The sequence below is a fragment of the Mobula hypostoma genome, chromosome 19 (genome assembly GCF_963921235.1).
Source record: "Mobula hypostoma chromosome 19, sMobHyp1.1, whole genome shotgun sequence".
Taxonomy (NCBI): domain Eukaryota; kingdom Metazoa; phylum Chordata; class Chondrichthyes; order Myliobatiformes; family Myliobatidae; genus Mobula; species Mobula hypostoma.
Window position 1 is genome coordinate 53,722,897 of NC_086115.1, and position 22,919 is coordinate 53,745,815.

Sequence of the window (22,919 nt, forward strand, 5' to 3'; positions counted from 1 at the left end):
TTCCAGTTACAGTCTATGTTCATGCCAATGAAGGGAGTAGGGAAGTTGGAGTTTTGTAAATGAGCGTAAACCAATAGAAAAAGGAATGTGCGTACATTACATTAAAGTCAAGCGGATGTTCAGAATGGAAATAAAGAAGAAAATAAGAGGGGCAAAGATGGAAAATGTGAAAAGGCTCCCAGTAACTTCTGAGTCCAAAATTATTCGATGGGCATGTGAATATTATGGGTGCTGTAAAAGGAGAATGGTGCTGATTAGATATAGAAGGCATGGCTCAGGTACGAAATTCATAACTAACATTATTTGTTACCAAGGAAGGTGACGCTGCCAGCGTCTCAGCGATGAAGCATGAAATAAAGATTCTAGATGGACTAAAGGTTGGTGACAAGCACTTGATGAAAAGGCAAGCAGCACTTTAAATCACATGGTTCAAATGGGAAGTATCCTTAGTATTAAGTGAAGTGAGGAAGGAAATTGTGGCTGGTGTGATCATGATCTCGGTTGCATTTATGGGTTAGTTTGTGAGTGTGGTACATGATACTAAAACCCTAGTTCAAAAAAAATTTATGTAGATAGGTCATCATTACCTCTGCTGGGAAGTGTTGTAGGAATAATAAACAGGAACAGAATTAGTGTAAGTGAAAGATTGCAGATGGATCTATGTGATTATTTTTCTTATCTATACGGGCAGAACCTTAGTTAAAACTGCTTACTTTATTTAGGCCATCTTTAAATTGTTAACTTAATTCTCTCCCAAATCTGGAGGTCCTTTTATTTCAGGTAGCCAGCAATTCACAAGAACATAGTTTAATATTTGTAATGGAAATCTGTGCGTTAATATTTTTGAGGCAAGCATCTCCACTTCCACTGATCTTGTAAGCATTATTAGTTTGCATAACAATATGGTAATTGCTGCACTTTAAATCCAAGTAAGCAAAGTTCCTTTAGTCATTTAGCATCAGATATACACAATCAAATTACTATCTAATAATTCATGTAATAATTTTGAGTTTATATGAAAATATCTTGTATAAGAATACTTGAATACAAGGTTAAAATCTTCCATTTTGAATGTTATTTTATCTTTCTAGATGTCGTATTTTGGATTTCAGACTTTCAAAATCTGCAAAGAAGGTATTAAAGAAAATGACACGATTCCTTTCCAAAGGAGAAGGAGAAAAAGAAACTGGTAGTGAGTATTCAGTACTATATTATTGTCTTAATGATTCAAGTACCTGACAGCCATTCACCTTTCATATCCTTTGGGTGGCATTGTTCGTTTCCTACCTTACAATCTATATTATTAAATTACCCTCAATTTCATCTCCTTTTAAAATGACTGTTAGATGACAACTATAGATTCTCTCAAGCTAACTTTGATGATTTTTGTGAAGAAAATACCGGAATCATGAGAAGTAACATGTCCTTTAAGGGATCTTGACAAAAAATGAAATGCTGACTTAAATGGCAGTTATCCTGTTCCATGCTCTTAATGTAAGAGAAATTCTCCATTTTGCTTTCAGATTTGCTCATACGCAAGATATGAGTAAACAGTCAGTTTTTTTTTACCCTGTGTACCATCCAAGAAAGATGAGTACAACTCTAGTATTTTGATTAAAATTGGGTCTGTTTTTCATTTTGATTGTGGGTGAAGTTTCAGGTTTTCCATTATTGAATGGTGGATCAAACTCGATGGACCAAATGGCCTCATTCAGTCCTATGCCTTATGGTCTTTTCTCGGAGCATACCTCCTGTTTCTTTGTTCATCAATAGAGTTAAATATTCTGTAAAGTGAATTTTTATTTAAAGGGAGTTTGCGTTGTATCTGTTAGAGGGAAATTTTAATGTTAATCTTACAACTATTATCATTAGGGCATAGAATTCCACAGCAGGGAAATAAACTACTCGATCCAGCTTGTCCATCCATGCTGACCAGTGGGTACCTTTCTGTATTAATCTCTAATCTCCAAGCACTTGGTCCATAACTCTCTATGTCTAAGTGATTCAAGTGCTCATCCATGTAATTCTTAAATCATTTCAGCTTCAAGCAGTCTATCAGGCGTTACAATCCAGGCACTCACCATTTTCTGGTTGAAGAATGTCCCTCCCAGGACAATGATAAATCACTCTCTCTTTACCCTATATCGACATTCTTTACTTTTATTCTTGAAAAGTATTTTAGATGAAGAGTACAGGTAATGAAAGAATGTCCCTTTGGGAACTAAACCAAAATCTTTGTGTGTTGCTGTGAATGAAAACCAGCAGAGTGGGTGGAGAGCAGGGGGAGGTGTTCATGATGGTCTAGAGTGTGTATCAGGAAACTGGAAATATTAGTGATATTGATGTGCATTAAAGTGGAAGAATCCCAGGACCTGATTAAAATCTATCCTAGGGTATTTTGTGAAGCACAGGAGGAGATGGCTGGACATCTGATGGAGATCTCTGCATCATCTTTAGCTATGTTTGAGATATCAGAAGACTGGAGGGTAGCTAATCTTGTTTCATGCTCAAAAAAAGGGGGTAAGAATAAGTTGGGAAAGAATAGGCTGGTGTGTTAGAGTAAAGTTCAAAGTACATTTAGTATCAAAATATCTATACTATATAACACTTGAAATTCAACACCTTACAGGCAGCCATAAAAACAAAGAAACCCAATAGAACCCATTAAAAAAGACCTTCAAACACCCAATGTGCAAAAAAAGAAACAAGTTGTGCAAAGAATTAAAAAGTAAATACAGAAAACTCAGAACAAAGTTCACGAAAGTGAGTCTAACGCCACAAAGCCAGTCATCACATCAGCTGATTCAAGAGCCTATTAGTTACAGGCCACAGCCTCGGTTAAGTTCAGAGACGAGTAAACCTCGCAGAGTTGTACACTGGCCCATCCCTCGCCTATGGCTCTGACATCCCGACCTTTTCAATCTGGCCCCATACTTAAATTAGCAGAATATCAGCCTGTTCCTCACTCTCGGGTCTGGGCCTTGCTGCTTCAATTCGACCTCAAGTACACTGCAGCAATGACCGAACATGTTCCACACACTCAGACCCAGGCCCCACCACCTTGATTTGGCCAGTACTGACCTTTTCAATCTGGCACGGTGCTTAAATTGACCAAATGTTAGCTCGTTCCTCAGTCTCTGGCCCAGGCCCTGTTGTTTGATATAGTCCTAAGTCTTCTACAGCAGTAGCCAAACATTAGATCGTTCTTTGCTGTAGACCCCAGGCCCCACTATGCCGTCGCAAATGCATTTCTCCAAATCTCCCAGAACATGGCAAAAATGCCAGGTCATACAGGTGGTTCAAAAGCAGAGCTCTGAATAATTGGAAAAAATTCTTCAATATAGGGTTTATGATCACTTGGAAAAGTAGGGACTTGCTGGGGGAGAGCGGTTGATGGAGGATTGCCATGATATTGTATTTGGGAGCTCCTGCCTCAGAAATGATGTCAAATATTACAGGAAGATGGGGTTAAGATGGATAATGAATCATCCATGATGGAACGGCGGAGGAAACTCGATGGGCTAAATAGCCTAATTCTGCTCCTATGTTTTATGGTCTAATATGAATGGGTTTTTGAGCAGGTTACTAAACTATTGATGTTGTGGTATCCATGGACATTAACTATGGTTTTGACAAAGTCCCTCATGGTAAGTCGGTCCAGAAAGTTAAAGCACATGGCGTTCAAGGTTTTTCAGCAAACTGGATCCAAAATTGGTTTGCTGATGAGTAGCAGGAGGTAGTGATGCAAGGTTGTTTTTCCGACCCCAGTTCTGTGACCCGTGGTGTGCTGCAGGGATCGTTGCTGGGACCTTTGGTGTGAATGTAAATAGCTTGGATAGGTAAGTCTGCTGACAACATGAAGATTGGTGGATTTGTGAAGGATGGTTATTAAAGGATGCAGAGGGACATAAATCAGCTGAAAGTTGGGCACAACAGCAGCAGATAGAGTGATGTAGTGCACTCTAGATAACCTAGATAGTGTGATGTAGTGCATCTTGCATCACACAGAAACAGCATGGACCTTAGAAAAAAGAAATACATTAATATTTTACTAAAAACTATACATAAGCTAACAAAGACTGACAAACAACGAATGTGCAAAAGACAGACTGCAAATAAAATACTGAGAACATAAATTGTAAATAATCCTTGAAAGTGAGTCCATGCGTCCGTTCAAAGTAGCGGTGAATGAAATTATCCACGCTTGTTCAGGTAGTAAGGTGATAACTATTCCTGAACCTGATCCTGTGGGGTCTAAGGCTGTACGTCCTACCCAGTGGTAGTAGTGAGAGGAGTGCATGGCCAAGATGGTGGAGGTCTTTGATGATAGGTGCTTCTTTCTTGTGGCAGTACTCCACGTAAGTGTACTCTAGGGGGTGGGAAGGGCTTTGCCAGTGATGGACTGAGCTATATCCACCACTTTTTGTAGCCTTCTCTGTTCCTGAGTGTTGGTGTTTCTGTATCAAGTTGTGATGCAGCCAGTTAGGGTGCAACCATTGTGCATCAATGGAAGTTTGTCAAAAGTTTTTTGTGACATGCCAAGTCTATGCAAACTTCTAACAATATAGAGGAGCTGTTGTGCCTTTATTGTGATGACACTTGTGTGCTGGTCCCAGGACATATCCACTGATATGTTAACACCAAGGAATAGAAAGAATGTGGTAGTGCTTGAATAAGAGCAGAAGAGAATCCACCGGGATGTTGCTTGGAATGTAAGGCTTTGGGTACAGGCAGAGATTGGATGGGCTTAGATTGCACAGGAGGCTCTGGGTGTGATCTTAGAGATTTATATATATTTTAAAAAAAACTACAGGGGCAGAGAAAGGGTAGATAATCATGGTCTTTTTTCAAGGCCACAAGAGTTTCAAGTTAGAGGGCACTGGTTTAAGGTGAGAAGAGGAATATTTATAGGAGATTGGAGATCTGAGGGACTTGTTTTCGAGAGCTCTTCATCTCATGTTCTCAATATTTATTGCTTATTTATTTGATTATTACTTTTATTTTTCTTTTTGTATTTGCAGTTTGTTGTTTTTTGCACATTGGTTTGTATGACAGTTGCTGTGATCTTTCATTGATTCTGTTATGTTTGTGGATTTATTGAGTCTGCCCACAAGAAAATGAGTCACAGGGTTGTATATGGTGTGATATGTACTTTGATAATAAATTTACTTTGAACTTTGAAGTTTTTCATACAGAGGGTAGTGTGTATTTGGAACAAATTGCCAAATTAGCTGGTAGAGATGGGTGTGATCACAGGTTTATAAAGCGTTTGTGCAGGTACACAGATAGGAAAGGAATGGGCCAATGTAGGTAAGCAGAATTAGTGTAGGCAGGCATCTTGGTCAGCATGGCCAATTTGGGCCAATGGGCTCGTTTCTGTGACATATTTGTCTGACTGAATTTCTGATGTATGGAAAATTTTCCAGCAGTCTACCCTATTTATGCTCATAATTTTATACATCTAAACATGTTGCCTATTAACCTCCTGTGCTCTAGAGAGAACACACCTAGCTTCTCTAATCCCTCCTCATAACTGAATTGCTCCATTCCAGGCAACATCCTTCCTATATATTATGGTGACTATAACTGCATGCAGTATTCTATTGGATGTATGACCAAGCTTTTATAAATTTAGAGCATATCTTTTTTGTTCAATGCCATTACCAATGAAGGCCATATACCTTCCTATCCACATTACGTATCACATTATTCCTCTGTTCCTCAATACTCCTAGACCCTACCATTTACTGTTCAAAGTACAGGTATGTACTGAGATTCATTTTCTTGCAGGCATACTCAGTAAATTCAAGAACCATAATAGAATCAATGAAAGACTGCACCCAACAGGGCAAACAAATGACCAATGTGCAAAAGACAACAATCTGTTCAAATACAAAAGAATAAAAATAAGCTATAAATATCAAGAACATGAGTTGAAAAGTCCTTGAAATTGAGACCACATGTTGTGGGAACAGTTCAGTCATGGGCAAGTGAAGCTGAATAAAGTTATCATCATTGATACAAGAGCCTGATGATTTAAGGGTAATATCTATTCCGGAACCTAGTGGTGAGAATTCTGAGGCTTCTGTATCACCTTTCTCATGGCAGCAGCGAGAAGAGAGGATGAGCTAGGTGGTGGGAGTCCCTGATAGATACTGCTCTGTGTAGTTGTGCTCAGTGGACATGAGGTCTTTACCCATGATGGACTGGGCCATATCCACTACTTTTTGTAGGATTTTTTATTCGAGGGTATTGGATTTTCCATACCAGGCTTGATGCAACCAGTCAAAGTACTCTCCACCACATATCTATAGAAGTTTGTAGGAGTATTAGCTGTCAAGCCAAATCTTCTCAAATTTCTAAGCAAGTAGAGGCACTGCCATGCTTTCTTCGTAACTGCACTTGTGTGCTGGACCCAGGACTTGTCCTTTGTAATCATAACACCTAGAGTTTAAAGTTGCTCACTCTCTCCGCTTTTGTTCCTTTTCAATTGTTAATTAAATTTTGTTCTATGTTATGAAGCTGAACCCATGGATTCCTGCAATGATGATAATGGAATTGGCCATCTACCTTCAACATGTACCTCAGAAGTTAATATAGATCTAGAGAAACCTTTGGAGATTGTGAGCCTTGAAGAAATACCAAAGTCACCTCAAGTGCTTCAGAATTCTCAGACAGTCAGTGCTGATGACGAGAAGAACCCAGGCCAAAAACATTCATCTGCAGTGGCAAATGATTTTTCTGAATCATTTAAAAGTGTTCCTAAGCCAGGTGGGTTTAAAGAACTTATTTGTAGTGGAAACTGCTATGTAACATGCTTGGGAAAATGTACTATATATTGATATTTGAGGGCTATTGATTGTTATGAAACTTTAACCAAAAATACTCTGCATGATTCGCTAATTGGATTGCAGGTGCAGCTTTATTTCTCCTTCCCACTTGCCCAAAGAGAGTTGGAATCATTTTAGATGTTGAAATTTTTCTTGGTTGTATCTGAAAGTACCTATATGCATTTTTTTTTGTTGTTATTTAATTCCTGCCAGCCCTAACATTGTCATAAGAAGGAATATTGTTTAAGCAGGTCAGTAAGTCCGTTGGGAGCTTGGTTTACTGCACATTTGCGTAGCTAAGTGCAAGTGGGAACTGTCTCTAGTTGGGCAGTATACTGGATTCACACTGTTTTGAAAGCAGGTGAGATTTATTTATTTCATTTATATTGAGTTACAGCCTGCCCCTTTGAGCTACGTTATCCCAGCAACCCCTGATTCAACTCTAGCCTAACCATGTGAAAATATACAATGACCTATTAACCTACCAACTGATAGGCCTTTGGATTGTGGGAGGAAACTGGAGCATCCGGAAAAGCTCCGTGCATTCCTTGGGGAGGACATACAGACTCCCTACAAGTGCTGTTGAATTGAACTCCAAACTCTGATGCCCTGAGCTGTAATGGCATCGCTACGCTACTATGGCACCCTGATTCTGCTTCTCGGGCACTCAAAGGTTTGATCAGGGCCATGATGTTTGTAAATCTTTCTTATCTCAGCATTTAGTAAAGGTTAGAAGAAGCTTTCAAAGAATTGTTCTTTTCATAGTTTTATAAATTCAATTATACATTCAGAATGCAATTTGAGACCAAGTAGCAAAACAGACTACCTGTCTTTCTTACATCAGCTAATTTCTATCACTCATTTGAATTGGGCCCTTTATGCATGGGGGCAGGCCTCCCAGTTTGAGCATTCAGAAACTCATGGAAGATTGCTCTGTCTTGTTGAATTCAAATAGAAAACTTGGGCAACTGTATCTTGAGGTGATAGGACAAGAGTTATTGCTGTTAATCTAGGTTCACTGTAGAAATTAGTTCCTCTACAGGTAATGTTGACAAAGGGTAAATGTTCTTTTCTAATTAGGATTCCTGTTTTTAATCAGTTTTTAAAGAAACCTACTTTTGAGAGTAATTATAAAATGTTTCTTTATGTATGTGTGTTCATAACGAAACATATAAACCCTTGACTGAAATATTGAAAAAGCATAAAATTTCCACTTTAACAACTCATGCAGCAAGGTGAGCAGTATTTTTTCTTTCCCCTGTATACACAGTATAGGAACTCTTGATGTTTATGTGATTTAAAAGATACAAGGTTTTTAATGAACTGATATCACCAGAGGGTGGCAGTGCAGTATAATAATTTTGTCTCTGGGAAAATGCAGGCTTTCTATATGTTTTAAATGTAAAGGCAAATATGGGTGAATTTCTTGCTGTACGTACTTCCATAAGTGGAACACTTGTCTCTTATCAGGACAAGGTACATAAAAATAGTATTTGGTGATGGTGGTTTCATGTATTTGTAATGTGACCTAGTTGTTCTAAGCTTGCTAGTATTGTATTTCATTTGACAAAACTCTTGACAAGATAATATCAATGCTAATTTTAAGTTGTATCACTTTGCAAATTGTAACTCTATCTCATCTAATAGAATGCCTACAACTTTTATCTTTATATTGAATTATACTGTAGCTAGCAACACTGATATTATGTATCTTGGTCAGTGGTCCCCAACCACCGGGCTGCAAAGTATGTGTTACCGGGCCGCGAGGAAACGATATGATTTAACGATATGAGTCAGCTGCACCTTTCCTCATTCCATGTCATGCACAGTTGAGCTTGAACCCACCTCCCCCACCCCCCGGGTCGGCAGGTCCGCAAGAATATTGTCAATTTTAAACCGGTCCGCAGTGCAAAAAAGGACTGCTGATGTTGGTTGTAAGTTCTGGCCATGGTCTGGTTGATGGGCTTTGACAGTCACTCAACATCTTTTTTGTTATTATATTTGAGAAATAGAATCTCACTAGACCCCAATCACTTCTCCTGGTGATGTATGATGAGCAAATTCCCTTCCATATTGCATCCAGTCCTCCCCCTCAGTAATAATTGGATCCAACTACTCCAACTCCCTGCCGAGAACTTAATCCAAGGATTTGAATTCGGAAAGGTTAGAAACTGAACACACTTTAGGCTGCAAAGGAAACAAACAATGCCTGTGACAGTAGAGATGAGAGAAAATTAAATGACCCAAAAGGTGGTGTTTGTAATTAACAAAATTTCAGCACCTACTCTCACCTAGCACTATCTTCTGTTATATTTCATCACTGTTCATTTCTACCCCATCAGAAAATACAGTGGATTCAATTAACTAGGTCACATCAGGACCAGTACATCTTGGCTCAATTAAGCAGTAATAGTTAAAAGGCATACAAAAAAAAACTACTGTTTAACTGAGTAACAATTTATGTATTTAAATGAAATATAGAACCAATTGTAGCACTGTCAATGCTACTGTAGTACTATGAAACTATATTAGTTCCTAATACAAAAGAGGAATTCATCCGTGTCACATTCTTTTGTCTGTAAATGAAGAAAATCTGCGTAATCACCTAGTGCAGATAATGGACTGCCTTCATACAATGCTGTTGATGATTGCGTCCCCCAAATTTTCATTTTAATTGTAACATTCAAGATTATTGTTGACACCTTCAAATTCTCTAGTTTCTAACTTGTTGAAGTAGTGAAGTCTTGTTTCATTTTCACTCCTGGCTGTTTCAGGCATCTCCAAGCCTGAATGCATGTAATGCAGTGAGCAAAACAGTTCTGAGTTGTGTTGCTGCTCAATTCTCGGCAACTATCAGCGACACAAATCACTGCTTTTTTTAGACACACTCACATGCAACTGACTCTATTTAAAAATTGCTCACTCCAAACAAGGTGTGCTGACTAATGGCTATGCAAGTTAATGTGACTGTCTCAATTAAGTGGCATAATGTACCAAATAAATGAAGGGAATCCCGGTTATTTTCTCTATTAGTTATTTTTCTTTAGAGTTCTCCCAGATAAGAGGCTGTCCTACTTAACTGATGGTCCAATTAACTGCAAGGCATTGTAATCTGTCTGTTCTCTTCACCCATCTCTTTGCAACTGAAAATGTGTTTAGTTCCCAGTTAAGAACAAAAGTCTTTGACTTGAAGCATTAGCTCTTTTTCCCTCTCCACTAATAATGTGTATCCAGCATTTGACTTGGAAAATTTTTGTCAAGTATTTTTTATAACAAAAACAGTCTGTGCCTTGTAAAGTGAGGCTTTACAGATCTTTTAAGGTCAATTTTAGTTTAATAGTCTTTGAGCTGAAAATAGGTTTAGCTTGCCTCAAGTAATTAAACTCTGATTAAAATTATTTGAACACAAGCTGCTTTGTATTCTGAGAAAAATTCTATTTTAAATGGGTCATTTGCAACTGTTAGTTTTACAGTACAGATGTTGTGTGTGACAGAGTGGGTGGTTAATTTGGTGGGCTGGCACTTGGACCATTGATTTGGGGCACAAATTCAAACCTGATTCTAGCATCTGGGAAATTTAAGTTCAAGTAATTAAATGAACATGAAACATAAAGCTGGTGCCAGTAATGGTGGAAAAAATAAATGTGTTGCTATAAAAATCCAACTTGCTCACTATGGTGGCATTCATGCCCTGTGACCAAATAAATGCATGTGTGTGTTTCAACTTCTGTTCACTTTCATATGCATCCTTAATTTTTCAAATTTTTAAATAGAATTGTATGCCTGGTGAACTCTGAAAATGAGGCAAATGTTAAAATGGCTTGGGAGAAAAAGATAGAACGTGTATATCAGGTCGAAGTACAGAAGAGTTGAGGATATTTAACGTAATTTCTACATTTATAAAGGATTGTGAAGCAAGCCTAGATAGAAATAAGTAGTCTGATCAATAGAGCCTTGGAGAATAAATGCTGTTGTTGTCCTGTATTAAACAGTAGTCAAAACCAGCATCTGGTTTATTATCACTGACGTATGTTGTGGAATTTGTTGTTTTTTGCAGCAGCCATACAATGAAATACAGAAAAATATTACTTTGAGTTACAGAAAGAAATACAAAATAATTAAATATGAAATGAAGAGAAAAAAGAGGCAGTTTTCATGGACCATCAAGATTGTGCCCTCTGGGATCCTCCTGAGATATTGATGCCAGGAATATGAAGCTGCTAACCCTTTCTACTGCTGACCCCCTGATGAGGACTAGTCTGTGTTCTCTGAACTTCCCCTCCCTGAAGTCTGCACTCAATTCCATGGTCTTAACTGATGTTGAGTGCGGAACTATTGCGTTACAATATCATTCAATCAGATGATCTATCTCAATCTTGGACACGTCCTTGTCACTCTCTGAGATTCTGCCAACAGCAGTTGTGTAATCGTTATATTTATACATGGCAGTTGAGCTTTACCTAGCCACACTGTCATTAGTGTTGAGAAGGTAGTGCAATGGGCTAAGCACATATCCTTGAGGTGTACCTGTCCTGATTGTCAGCAAGGAGGAGATGTTGTCACTGATCTGTACTGACTGTGGTCTTCCAATGAACAAGTCGAGCATCTAGTTACAGAGGAAGGCACAGAGGTCCAGGCTCAGGAGCTTGGTGATGAATACTGAGGGTACTATAATGTTGAATGCTAAGCTGTAATCGATAGACAATAACCTGATGTATATTTTGTTGTTGTGTACGTGCTCTAATGAAAAGTGGAAAGCCAATGAGATGCAACTTCTATAGGACTGTTGTGGTAGAAGGCAAATTGCAGTGGGTTCAAGTCCTTGCTCAGGCCAGAGTTAATTCTAGCCATGCCCAACTGCTCATAGCACTTCACAGTAGATGTGAGAGTTAGTAGGCAATAGTTTGGTACGGGTACTGCTCTTCTTTGGTACTGGTATGATTTGATGCCTTTTTAAAGCAGGTGGGAACCTTTGACTGGAGCAGTGATAGGTGGAAGATTTTCTTGAACACTCCAGCCAGTTGGTTAGCACAGATTTTCAGTGTTCTCCCAGGTGCATCGTCAGGACCTGACGCTTTGCAAGCTTCACCTTCTTGAAAGATATTTGTACATTGGCCTCCAAGGTGTATATCACAGGCTTTCCAAATGCTGCAGGGATGGTGATGTATAAAACGTTGCAGGGTTTGCTTAGAGTGGATTGTGGGAGATTGAGGACTAAAGATTACAGGTCTGAAACTAAGGGGAAGAAACTTGATATTGATTAGAAAAAACTTTTTTTTATGGAATGTGTACTTCGAACCTGGAATGCACTACCTGCAGATGTTGTGGAAGACAGATGGTGAAGAAAAATTTTCAAGATTACTGTGGAGGAACCATTGAGTTATTCTGTAGGAACTGGCATGTATGCAATTTGCTGAATGAATTCCTGTTCTGTAACTATGCTGATTCCATAATGTTCATAGTAGGAAAGATGATAAAATCCTTAATCAAACTTCTTCCAGAAAAAATATTAAAATAGAAAGTAATAGCTTGGATTCGTAAAGTGAAGGCTACATTTAATCAATTTTGTTTTGAATTCCAGAGAAGTAACAATCAAGCAAGTGTAATGAAGTGCAGTTAGCTATCATTTTTATTTAATTCATGCATTGTCAAATTGTGGCTAAGTCTTGAAAGTAGATTTTGGGGACAAGTAACAGTTGGTTATAAAATATTCTTTTGTATATTACAGAATTGCTTAGATTGAGATGTGATATTCCACAAATGTTGTTAATAGAATTGCTATTGATTAATGTTGATGTAATCAATTTGAATTCTGAGGTGCAAATAGAATCAAAATTTAGCAGTAGCACCAAGTAAGGGAATAATTTATGGTGTTCTGGTGAGGGCAACTGTAAGACAATAGAGGAATACAGAGAAAACTTTGAATGGGAATTGGTAAATAAAGCAGCATGAACAAGTATAAGACAATACTTGGTGGTAGAAAAGAAGAATAAGAGTCCACAGAGCCTCTGGAAAGATTGTACTTGCACGTTTACTATTAGCACTAACATAGGTTAACAAGATTTTTAGCTGGGGAAGAATTGTAGGGGAGTTATGTTTATATTTGTACGGAATTGTTGGTTAGTTTCAATTTGGAGTACGAAGACTGATTTTGTTTAACACATAGAAACATAGAAAACCTACAGCACAATACAGGCCCTTCAGCTCACAAAGTTGTGCCGAACTTATCCCTACCTTAGAAATTACTAGGCTTACCTATAGCCCTCTATTTTACTAAGCTCCATGAACCTATCTAAAAGTCTCTTAAAAGACCCTATCATATCTGCTTCCACCACTGTTGCCGGCAGCCCATTTCACGCACTCACCACCCTCTGAGTAAAAAAACTTACCCCTGACATCTCCTCTGTACCTACTCCCCAGCACCTTAAACCGGTGTCCTCTTGTGGCAACCACTTCAGCCCTGGGAAAAAGTCTCTGACTATCCACACAATCAATGCCTCTCATCATCTTGTACACCTCTATCAGGTCACCTCTCATCCTCCGTCGCTCCAAGGAGAAAAGGCTGAGTTCACTCAACCTATTCTCATAAGGCATGCTCCCCAATGCAGGCAACATCCTTGTAAATCTCCTCTGCACCCTTTCTATGGCTTCCACATCCTTCCTGTAGTTAGGCGACCAGAACTGAGCACAGTACTCCAACTGCGGTCTGACCAGGGTCCTATACAGCTACAACATTACCTCTCGGCTCCTAAATTCAATTCCACGATTGATGAAGGCCAATACACACCGTATGCCTTCTTAACCACAGAGTCAACCTGCGCAGCTGTTTTGAGCGTCCTATGGACTCGGACCCCGAGATCCCTCTGATCCTCCACACTGCTAAGAGTCTTACCATTAATACTATATTCTGCCAAATTCTGCCATCATATTTGACCTACCAAAATGAACCATTTCACACTTATCTGGGTTGAACTCCATCTGCCACTTCTCAGCCCAGTTTTGCATCGTATCAATGTCTCGCTGTAACCTCCAACAGCCATCCACACTATCCACGACACCTCCAATCTTTGTGTCATCAGCAAACTTACTAACTCATCCCTCCGCTTCCTCATCTAGGTCATTCATAAAAATCACGAAGAGTAAGGGTCTCAGAACAGATCCCTGAGGCACCCCACTGGTGACTGACCTCCATGCAGAATATGACCCGTCTACAACTACTCTTTGCCTTCTGTGGACAAACCAGTTCTGGATCCACAAGCAATGTCCCCTTGGCTACTATGCCTCTCTGCTTTCTCAATAAGCCTTACATGGGGTACCTTGTCAAATGCCTTGCTGAAATCCATATACACTACATCTACTGCTCTTTCTTCATCAATGTGTTTAGTCACATCCTCAAAAAATTCAATCGGGCTCGTAAGGCGCAACCTGCCCTTGACAAAGCCATGCTGACTACTCCTAATCATATTATACCTCTCCAAGTGTTCATAAATCCTGCCTCTCAGGATCTTCTCCATCAGCTTACCAACCACTGAGGTAAGACTCACTGGTCTATAATTTCTTGGGCTATCTCTACTCCCTTTCTTGAATAAAGGAACAACATAATAGAGATGGTTTAAAAAGATTTTGAGAATGATTGCAGAATTGAGAAGCTTCTTGGAATCATGGAAGAATCCATGAATCATAGTCAGGCATTCATACAGCATGGAAACAGTCCATCAGCCACCCATTTCCAGTGGAGACTCGTCAGTGCTAATCTCACTTTCCAGCCTTATTCAGTCTGTTACGTACCCCGTAACTGGCTTGCCAAACCAGCAGAAATGGATCACTCAGTTGGAGTCTGGATTACTGGATCTAAGGAAGTTTTATTAAAGAAACAAGCAACACAGTAATCGAAAGGATAATAAATGCAACAGTTCAGCAATGATAAACACACATGTGCACCAGAATTAAGATAACAGGATCAACCAAGCTCTATCGTTGCCTAGGGGTAAATGACCAATTTCAAAGTGACGCAAAGATCAGTCCAATTTAGTTCAGTTCGCAGTCATCGTTGCCATGGCGATGGACAACGTGGGGGGGGGAGGAGAGAGGGAACGAGAACGACTGATCATTCAAAACGGCTTCCACTCACAGACCTGCCTTATTGCTCACAAGCAGCTTTCGGGCGAGTCCTTTGTGATGTTACTTGGGGTCACCGACTGTGACCCCTCCTCCAGATGCGGTCGATCCTCTGCAGTGAACCCGGCACCCAAGCAAGGGCGGACACACACCGGGTTCCCGCTGATCGTACCTTTCCACCCTGTGCGTCTAAGGCTGATCCCGCGATCAGCCGTCCAAGAGCTTTCCACCGACTTGTGAGAGGTGCACTGCTTCCAGGGTCTCGTTACTTCGGGGTGTCGTGTGTGTCCTGCCTTAGCGAACCTGTCCCTTTTTATCCCCCTGCTGGGGTATCGCCTGTCCATCACTTCAAACAGTTCAGGGTTCAAAGGGGGAGCCGCTCTAGACAGCTCTCTCTCCCATCCCTTCATTACACATCTCCAGATCGCCTGTCCATCACTTCAAACAGTTCAGGGTTCAAAGGGGGAGCCGATCTTGAAAATACCCAGACTGATGGCTCCTTCATTAACATCTCCAAATGCTGCTCATTGTGTTCCTTATCTCTCCTCCTGAGGACAGGTGGCAGACCAACTGCTGATGCCACTGGTGCTAGCCCAGGCCAGCAAACATCTTAATTTATGTGTATTCTCGTCACACTTACCCCCCCTTTAAGGATTTTTACCGGGGTAAAAATTACAAACATGAGTACATTATTTGATACACACAAATATACATCTTTATCAGCTATTTGGCTAATACAGAGAATTTGAAGTTGTCAGCACCTTGACAGACAGTCAGCAATCACATTTTCCGTGCCTTTTATATGTCTAATTTTTATATCAAATTCCTGTAGCACCAGACTCCAACTTAGCAATCTTTTGTTTTTATTTTTCATAGTGGCCAAAAACACTAATGGGTTGTGGTCAGTGTAAATTACCAGTGGTTTCCGTGCCGGGCAAATATAAACTTCAAAATGTTGTAATGCTAGTATGATGGCCGGTAGCTCCTTTTCCACAGTGGAATAGTTCCTCTGATGGGTATTAAATTTCTTAGAAAAGTAAGCGACTGGGTGCTCAACCCCCTCTTTGTCTGTCTGCAACAGCACTGCCCCGGCAGCTTCGTCGCTAGCATCTGTTGCTAGGGAGAAGGGTTTTGAAAAATCAGGCGCATTTAGCACAGGATGGTGACACAGAATTGCCTTCAGACTCTCGAAGGCTTGTTGACAAAGGTCGTCCCACACAAACTTCGCATTCTTTGGCAAAAGCTTAGTGAGAGGGAGAGTAATATCCGCAAAGTTTTTGCAAAACTTCCTGTAGTACCCCACCATCCCCAAGAACCTTCTCAGGGCTCTCTTGTCTGTCGGGGTGGGGACCTCCGAGATAGCCCGCACCTTAGCCTGCATCGGAGCCAGCTGCCCCCGTCCTACCACAAATCCCAGATAAGTGACCTTTGCGTGGCCGAACTCACTTTTCGCAAGGTTCACTGTCAGGCTGGCTTCAGACAGCCGTTTAAATAGCTCCTCTACTGCCACAATGTGCTCCTCCCACGTGTTACTCCAGACCACTAAATCATCAATATATGCTTCTGTGTTCCTGAGTCCCTTTATTACTGAACTAATCATCCTCTGGAAGGTTCCTGGGGCGTTTTTCATGCCAAAAGGTAGAACATTATACTCGTACAAACCGGAGGGGGTGACAAATGCCAAGATTTCTCTAGCCCGGTCGGTTAAAGGGACACGCCAGTATCCTTTCAGCAAATCGACCATGGTGATGTACGTAGCTCTCCCCACTTTATCGATGCAATCGTCTACCCTTGGGATGGGGTAAGCATCAGTTTTTGTGATGGCGTTCACCTTTCTGTAATCTGTACAGAATCGGATGCCCCCATCGGCTTTCGGGACAACCACGCAGGGGGACGCCCATTCCGACAGGGATGGCCTAATAATATCTGTGGCTAGCATGTACTCAATCTCTTTCTCCACTAGTTTGCCCTTCTCCAAGTTCATCCTATAGGGGTGCTGTTTAATAGGCTGGCCTGAGGTGACCACAACATCATGCACCGTCCCTTTGCATTGTCTCGTGACATCGGGACATACATCTGTGTGCTGTTTAATTAGCTTTATCAATGGCCCGCTTCGTTCGGGGGTTAGGTGAGAGACCTAGTCAGCAAGATTAGCCAGAACAATAGAGTTCTCCAATCGGGTCGGCACCATATTCATCTTTTCAAGATGGGTTTTTCCCATCTCATTCGACACCCCAGTCTCAGTAATTTCCGTGATAACACCAACCCGGTTTTCTTTCTGATCGTGGTAAGCTTTTAACATGTTAATGTGTACCAACTGTGTGGGTTTACGCCTGTCCGGCGTTTCAATAACATAGTTCAAAGGGTCTATCTTTTTAGTTACCTTGTACAGACCGTGGAATCTCGCCTGAAGGGGGTTGGCTACCACTGGGAACAGAACTAAGACCCGATCGCCCACTTGGAACTCTTTTTCGCGGGCACGCCTATCATACGATTTTTTTCATTTTAGTCTGGGAGTGTTGCAGATTTTCTTTGGCAAGGTCACAGATCCTTTCCAGCCTCTCACGAAATTTTAAAACATAATCAATCACATTAACTTGAACTGCCGGGCTGGACCATTGCTCTTTTAGTAAGGTCAGGGGTCCTCTGGGCCGATGACCAAAGACGAGCTCGAATGGGCTGAACCCCAATGACTCTTAAACCGTGTCCCTCACGGCAAATAGCAGGAGGGGCAAAGCATCATCCCAGCTCCTAGCATTTTCTTGACAGTAAATTTTAATCATTGTCTTTAAGGTGGCGTGGAATCGTTCCAACGCCCCTTGTGACTCAGGGTGGTACGCGGAGGCCAAAATCTGCTGTGCTCCCATCTCATCCAACATCCGTCGGAAGGTGTGAGATGTGAAGACACTCCCCTGATCTGACTGGATTTCCCTGGGCAGCCCCATCGTAGTGAAAAATTTCACAAGCGCCTTTACCACTGTGGGAGCCTTCACGCTTTCCAGGGGCACAGCCTCCGGAAACCTGGTGGCGGCGCACATCACGGTCATCACATACTCCTGCCCACTCGCAGTTCTGGGCAGGGGACCGACAAAATCCACAATGACTCGGGGGAAAAAGGTTCCCCGAAAGCGGGTATCGGTCGAAGAGGCGCTTTAGGCAGGACCTGATTTGGCTTCCCTACTACCTGACATAAATGACATCGCCTACAATATTCAACAATATCTTTCCTCATGTTCGGCCAGTAAAATTCTTCCATAATTCTGTCGACTGTCTTCCTCACCCCAAAATGTCCACCGAGGGGTACCTTGTGGGCCAGGTTAAAAATCTCGCCCCTATAAATCTTCAGCACTACCACCTGGTGTACAACTCCCCATTCCTCATCTGCGGGCACAGTAGGTGGTCTCCATTTCCTCATTAGTACTCCTTCTTTTACATAATAGCCTACTGGCTCCTTTTTTAATTCTGCCTCAGAGAGAGCTGTCTCTGCCAAATCCATCAGCTCCTCGTCCCGCTCCTGTGCCTGTATAAAGTCCCCCCTGGCTAATGCTAAGTCTGCCTCAGCTCCCTCACTTCCTCTTGTTTCATTTCGTTCCGTCTTTTCACTTTCTATCCCCTCCTCGTACAAGGCTGGCAGAAACGTTTCAGCTAACTTTATGTCGGCCTCTGCAGCTTTTCTTGACATACGCCGAGTTACTGCGCAAACTGGATAAACCTGCGAGTCCACGGGCGGGGCCTCCATGCTGGCAGGCTGACTTGTCAGCCTCATGGCAGGGAACACAATTCCCCCCACGAGGTCATTTCCGAGCAAGACTTCCACGTCTTTCATCGGTAATTCGGACCTCACCCCCATCGTGACTAGTCCAGAGACCAAGTTGCTTTGTAGGTGTATCTGGTGCAAAGGCATGGCTTCAGTCCCTTTTCCAATGCCTTTTAACACACTGACCTCCCCAGTCTCGGTCTCTGAGCTAAAGTCTAAAACACTCTTCAGTATTAGTGACTGACACGCTCCCGTGTCTCTCCAGATCCGCACTGGAACTGGTTTTAACCCCTCCTTCACTGACACCAATCCGGCCGAGATAAACTTCTCGTGCCCTTCCTGAACTTTATCAGACCTCCTCTCCCTTGGGAGTGGGTTTGCTGGCTCAATACAGCTAGTCAGAACCCCCGTTTTTCCTTTCCCCATCTCCTTCCTTGGGGCAAAGCACCTGGACGCAAAGTGTCCGACTTTCCCACAATTATAACAGACGACCCCAGGGGACTTCCTACCAGACCGCTCCCAGTCTACCTTATCCTTTTCACTAGTCCCCGGCTTACTTACTGACTTTTCTGGCGGACTCTCCCTGCTGTCCTGACGACCCTTTTGGTAGCCTTACTCGGGGCAAACTTCATTTTATGCGTCAACGCATACTCATCCACTAACTTAGCAGTTGCGGCTAACGTGGCTGCCTCCTTCTCATCTAGGTAGAGTCTCATACCCTCAGGGACACAACCTTTAAACTGCTCAATCAGGATCAGCTGTAGCAGTCTGTCATAATCCCCCTCTACCCCCTTTGAGGCGCACCAACGCTCACAAAATGTCTGCATCTCACAGGCAAACTCCAAATACGTGCGGTCCCACTGCTTCCTCGCATTCCGGAACCTCTGCCGGTATGCCTCCAGGACCAACTCATAAATCCTGAGGATGGCCTCTTTCACCACCTCATACCTCTGGGCATCTTCCGGGACAAAGCTGAGTAAGCTTCTTGGGCTTTCCCTTTCAGTACACTCTGAAGCAAAACCACCCACTTATCCCTTGGCCAGTCCTGATTTATAGCCACTTTCTCAAAATGGAGAAAGTACCGATCCACGTCGGTATCGTCAAATGGGGGAACCAGCCTAACTTCCTGGGTCGCCCGGAACCCTCCACCTTGGTTCGGAATGAGCCCCTGCTCGGCCCTTATCTTTAACTTCTCCAGCTCAAATTCCCTTTCCCTCTGTTTCTCTCTCTCTTCTCGCTCCCATCGCCTCTCTTTCTCTTCTCTCTCCAACTGTCTCTCTCTCTCTCTTGCCTTTCTAACTCTCTCTCCTGCTCTTCTCGCTGTAAATGTCTGTCCCTCTCTTTCTCTTCTCGCTCCAACTGCCGTACCCGGAACTCGTGCTCGAGTCTCAGTTTTTCAAGCTGCACCTGTACCGCGTCTCCAGCAGGTTTTTCAATAGACACCACCTCCAGCTCGCCTTGGGGAAACACACCTTCTGATACATAGTGCTCTATGATAGCTCTGTGTATCTCCTCTCTCCTCATTATCGACTTCCCCTTAGCAAGATTCAACCGTTTGGCCACAGCTACCAATTCCGATTTCCTGGCATCCTCTAATGCCTCCAAGGTCGGCGCCTTTATAAATTCCTCAGCCTCCATTTCTGCTGTTTGTCTTTTCTTTCTTTCGGAAATTTTAACCCAATCAATTTACTCCGTCTCAAATTTAGCGTTCAAAATCCCGGACGAGCCCCCACTTATGTTACGTACCCCGTAACTGGGTTGCCAAACCAGCAGAAATGGATCACTCAGTTGGAGTCTGGATTACTAGATCTAAGAAAGTTTTATTAAAGAAACAAGCAACACAGTAATCGAAAGGATAATAAATGCAACAGTTCAGCAACGATAAACACACATGTGCACAGAATTAAGATAACAGGATCAACCAAGCTCTATCATTGTCTAGGGGTAAATGACCAATTTCAAAGTGACGCAAAGTTCAGTCCAATTTAGTTCAGTTCGCAGTAATCGTTGCCATGGTGATGGACAACGTGGGGGGAAGGAGAGAGAGAACGAGAACAACTGATCATTCAAAACGGCTTCCACTCACAGACCTGCGATATTGCTCATAAGCAGCTTTCGGGCGAGTCCTTTGTCATGTCACCTGGGGTCACCGACTGTGACCCCTCCTCCAGATGCGGTCGATTCTCTGCAGTGAACCTGGCACCCAAGCAAGGGCGGACACGCACTGGGTTCCCGCTGATCGTACCTTTCCACCCTGTGTGTCTAAGGCTGATCCCGCGATCAGCCGTCCAAGAGCTTTCCACCGACTTGTGAGAGGTGCACCGCTTCCAGGGTCTCGTTATCTCGGGGTGTCGTGTGTGTCCTGCCTTAGCGAACCTGTCCCTTTTTATCCCCCTGCTGGGGTATCGCCTGTCCATCACTTCAAACAGTTCAGGGTTCAAAGGGGGGAGCCGCTCCAGACAGCTCTCTCTCCCACATCCCTTCATTACACATCTCCAGACGCTGCTCCATTGTTCCTTATCTCTCCTTCCCCTGAGGGCAGGTGGCAGACCAACTGCTGATGCCACTGGTGCTAGCCCAGGCCAGCAAACATCTTAATTTATGTGTATTCTCGTCACAAGTCGGCCCTCCTTATCCGTGAGCTCCGCGTGCGCGAATTCAACCAACCGCGAATCGAAAAAACCTGGAAGTGCTCTTCCAGCACTTGTTGTTCGAACATGTACAGACTTTTTTTTCTTGTCATTATTCCCTAAACAATGCAGTATTACAACTATTTTACGTAGCATTTACATTGTATTAGGTATTATAAGTAATCTAGGGTTGATTTAAAGTATGTGGGAGGTTGTGCGTAGGTTATCGTGGATCGGGATTAAAAAAAACGGAAGTTCTCTTACTAAGTAAGTCGGAACAGGTACATCCGGTATTATTTAGCGTGAGTTAGTCAAACGTTTGTCTTAGTATATAGTGTATATTTTACCTTTCTATGCATATAAAATACTTAAGAAACATATGTTTCAGCGCTGGGCTAGGGAATGGAAGTTCCCGAGTTCGATCCAGTGACAGATCGTTCCCGAGTTCGATCCAGTGACAGATCACTCCCGAGCGCGCTGTCCATCCCTGCTGGGTTGATGTGGAGGATCAAAAACCCCAAACCCCAAACCCCAAAACCCAACAATTAAACCGCTGCGTTGCTGCGCAATAATTTTGCTTTAATCGGGCAGGGCCTTTCTCATTTTATCCTTTAAAATTGTTTCAATGGTTGACCGACTGTAGCCTAACGCTTTTCCAGTGACCGATGGCGTTTCACTTCTTTCTGATTGTTTTATTTCCACTTTATTTTAAATTGTGATCGTGATTATTTTCGTGAACACAAACACTGCGGATTCAGAGCTCTGCCGCCGGGTCCTAATGCCCACCGCATTGAGACAGGTTAAATAAGGTCTGGGATTCTGCTGGGTCCTAAGGTCCACCTCATTGAGACAGGTTGAATGAGGGACTTGAGCATCCGCGTTTTTTGGTATCCGCGAGGGGTCCTGGAACCAATCCCTCGCAGATAAGGAGGGCCGACTGTAGTGTCCTGTGCCTGATTGAGGATTTCAAGCTTATGAAATGGATTGGTACAATCTTACTGACAGTTGTGTTGCAGCTTCTGGTGCCAGTGAAACCTATTCAAAGACAAAGTACTTGTTATGGGAGATTTTAATTTTCACAGAAAGCTAGGCAAAACAGAATGGCATCAGCAGTAAAAGCTACACAAGATCGGTTGATTAACAAGTTAGAATGAGTTGACTGTTTATTATAGTGAACATAACGTCAAATTTGGTGTAACAACAAAGGGAATAAAGATTGGCAAGTTTGAGTTTCAAAGGATGACATATGAACTGGCTACCCTACATATACTTAAAATTGACAGATTCAATAATATTAGTTTGGAACAGTTCCACAGTTCTTGGTGCTGATTTTTAAAGTGTTGCATGGGCAGTAAAAGTGAAATATGATGGAGACTGTTCAAATGAATATTTCAGTGCAGCTAAGACATTGCTCTTAATATTGTCTGGCACGGAATGAATATTCTGGAATAGTTGGCAGTTAAGATGGACTTAAATAAAATATACTAAATAATCAATTTAAGTTTACAATGGTAAATTTGTCCTAAGTAATTTTATGATGTCAAGATCTGTCTAATTTTGGTATGTAAACCAACCTTTTTTTTA

At 42.1% G+C, this 22,919-nt stretch overlaps 1 protein-coding gene across 7 annotated transcripts in view; it reads left to right on the forward strand.

Annotated features, from left to right (window-relative positions):
- The window catches only part of LOC134359051 (arginyl-tRNA--protein transferase 1), a 183,041-nt gene that overhangs the window by 9,709 nt on the left and 150,413 nt on the right, over nucleotides 1-22,919 (forward strand). For all 7 annotated transcript variants that reach the window (XM_063071915.1, XM_063071920.1, XM_063071916.1 and 4 more), the window contains exons 4-5: nucleotides 1,092-1,192; nucleotides 6,523-6,771. In XM_063071915.1, the coding sequence (XP_062927985.1) occupies nucleotides 1,092-1,192; nucleotides 6,523-6,771 (350 nt within the window). The remainder of the gene's footprint in view (nucleotides 1-1,091; nucleotides 1,193-6,522; nucleotides 6,772-22,919) is intronic.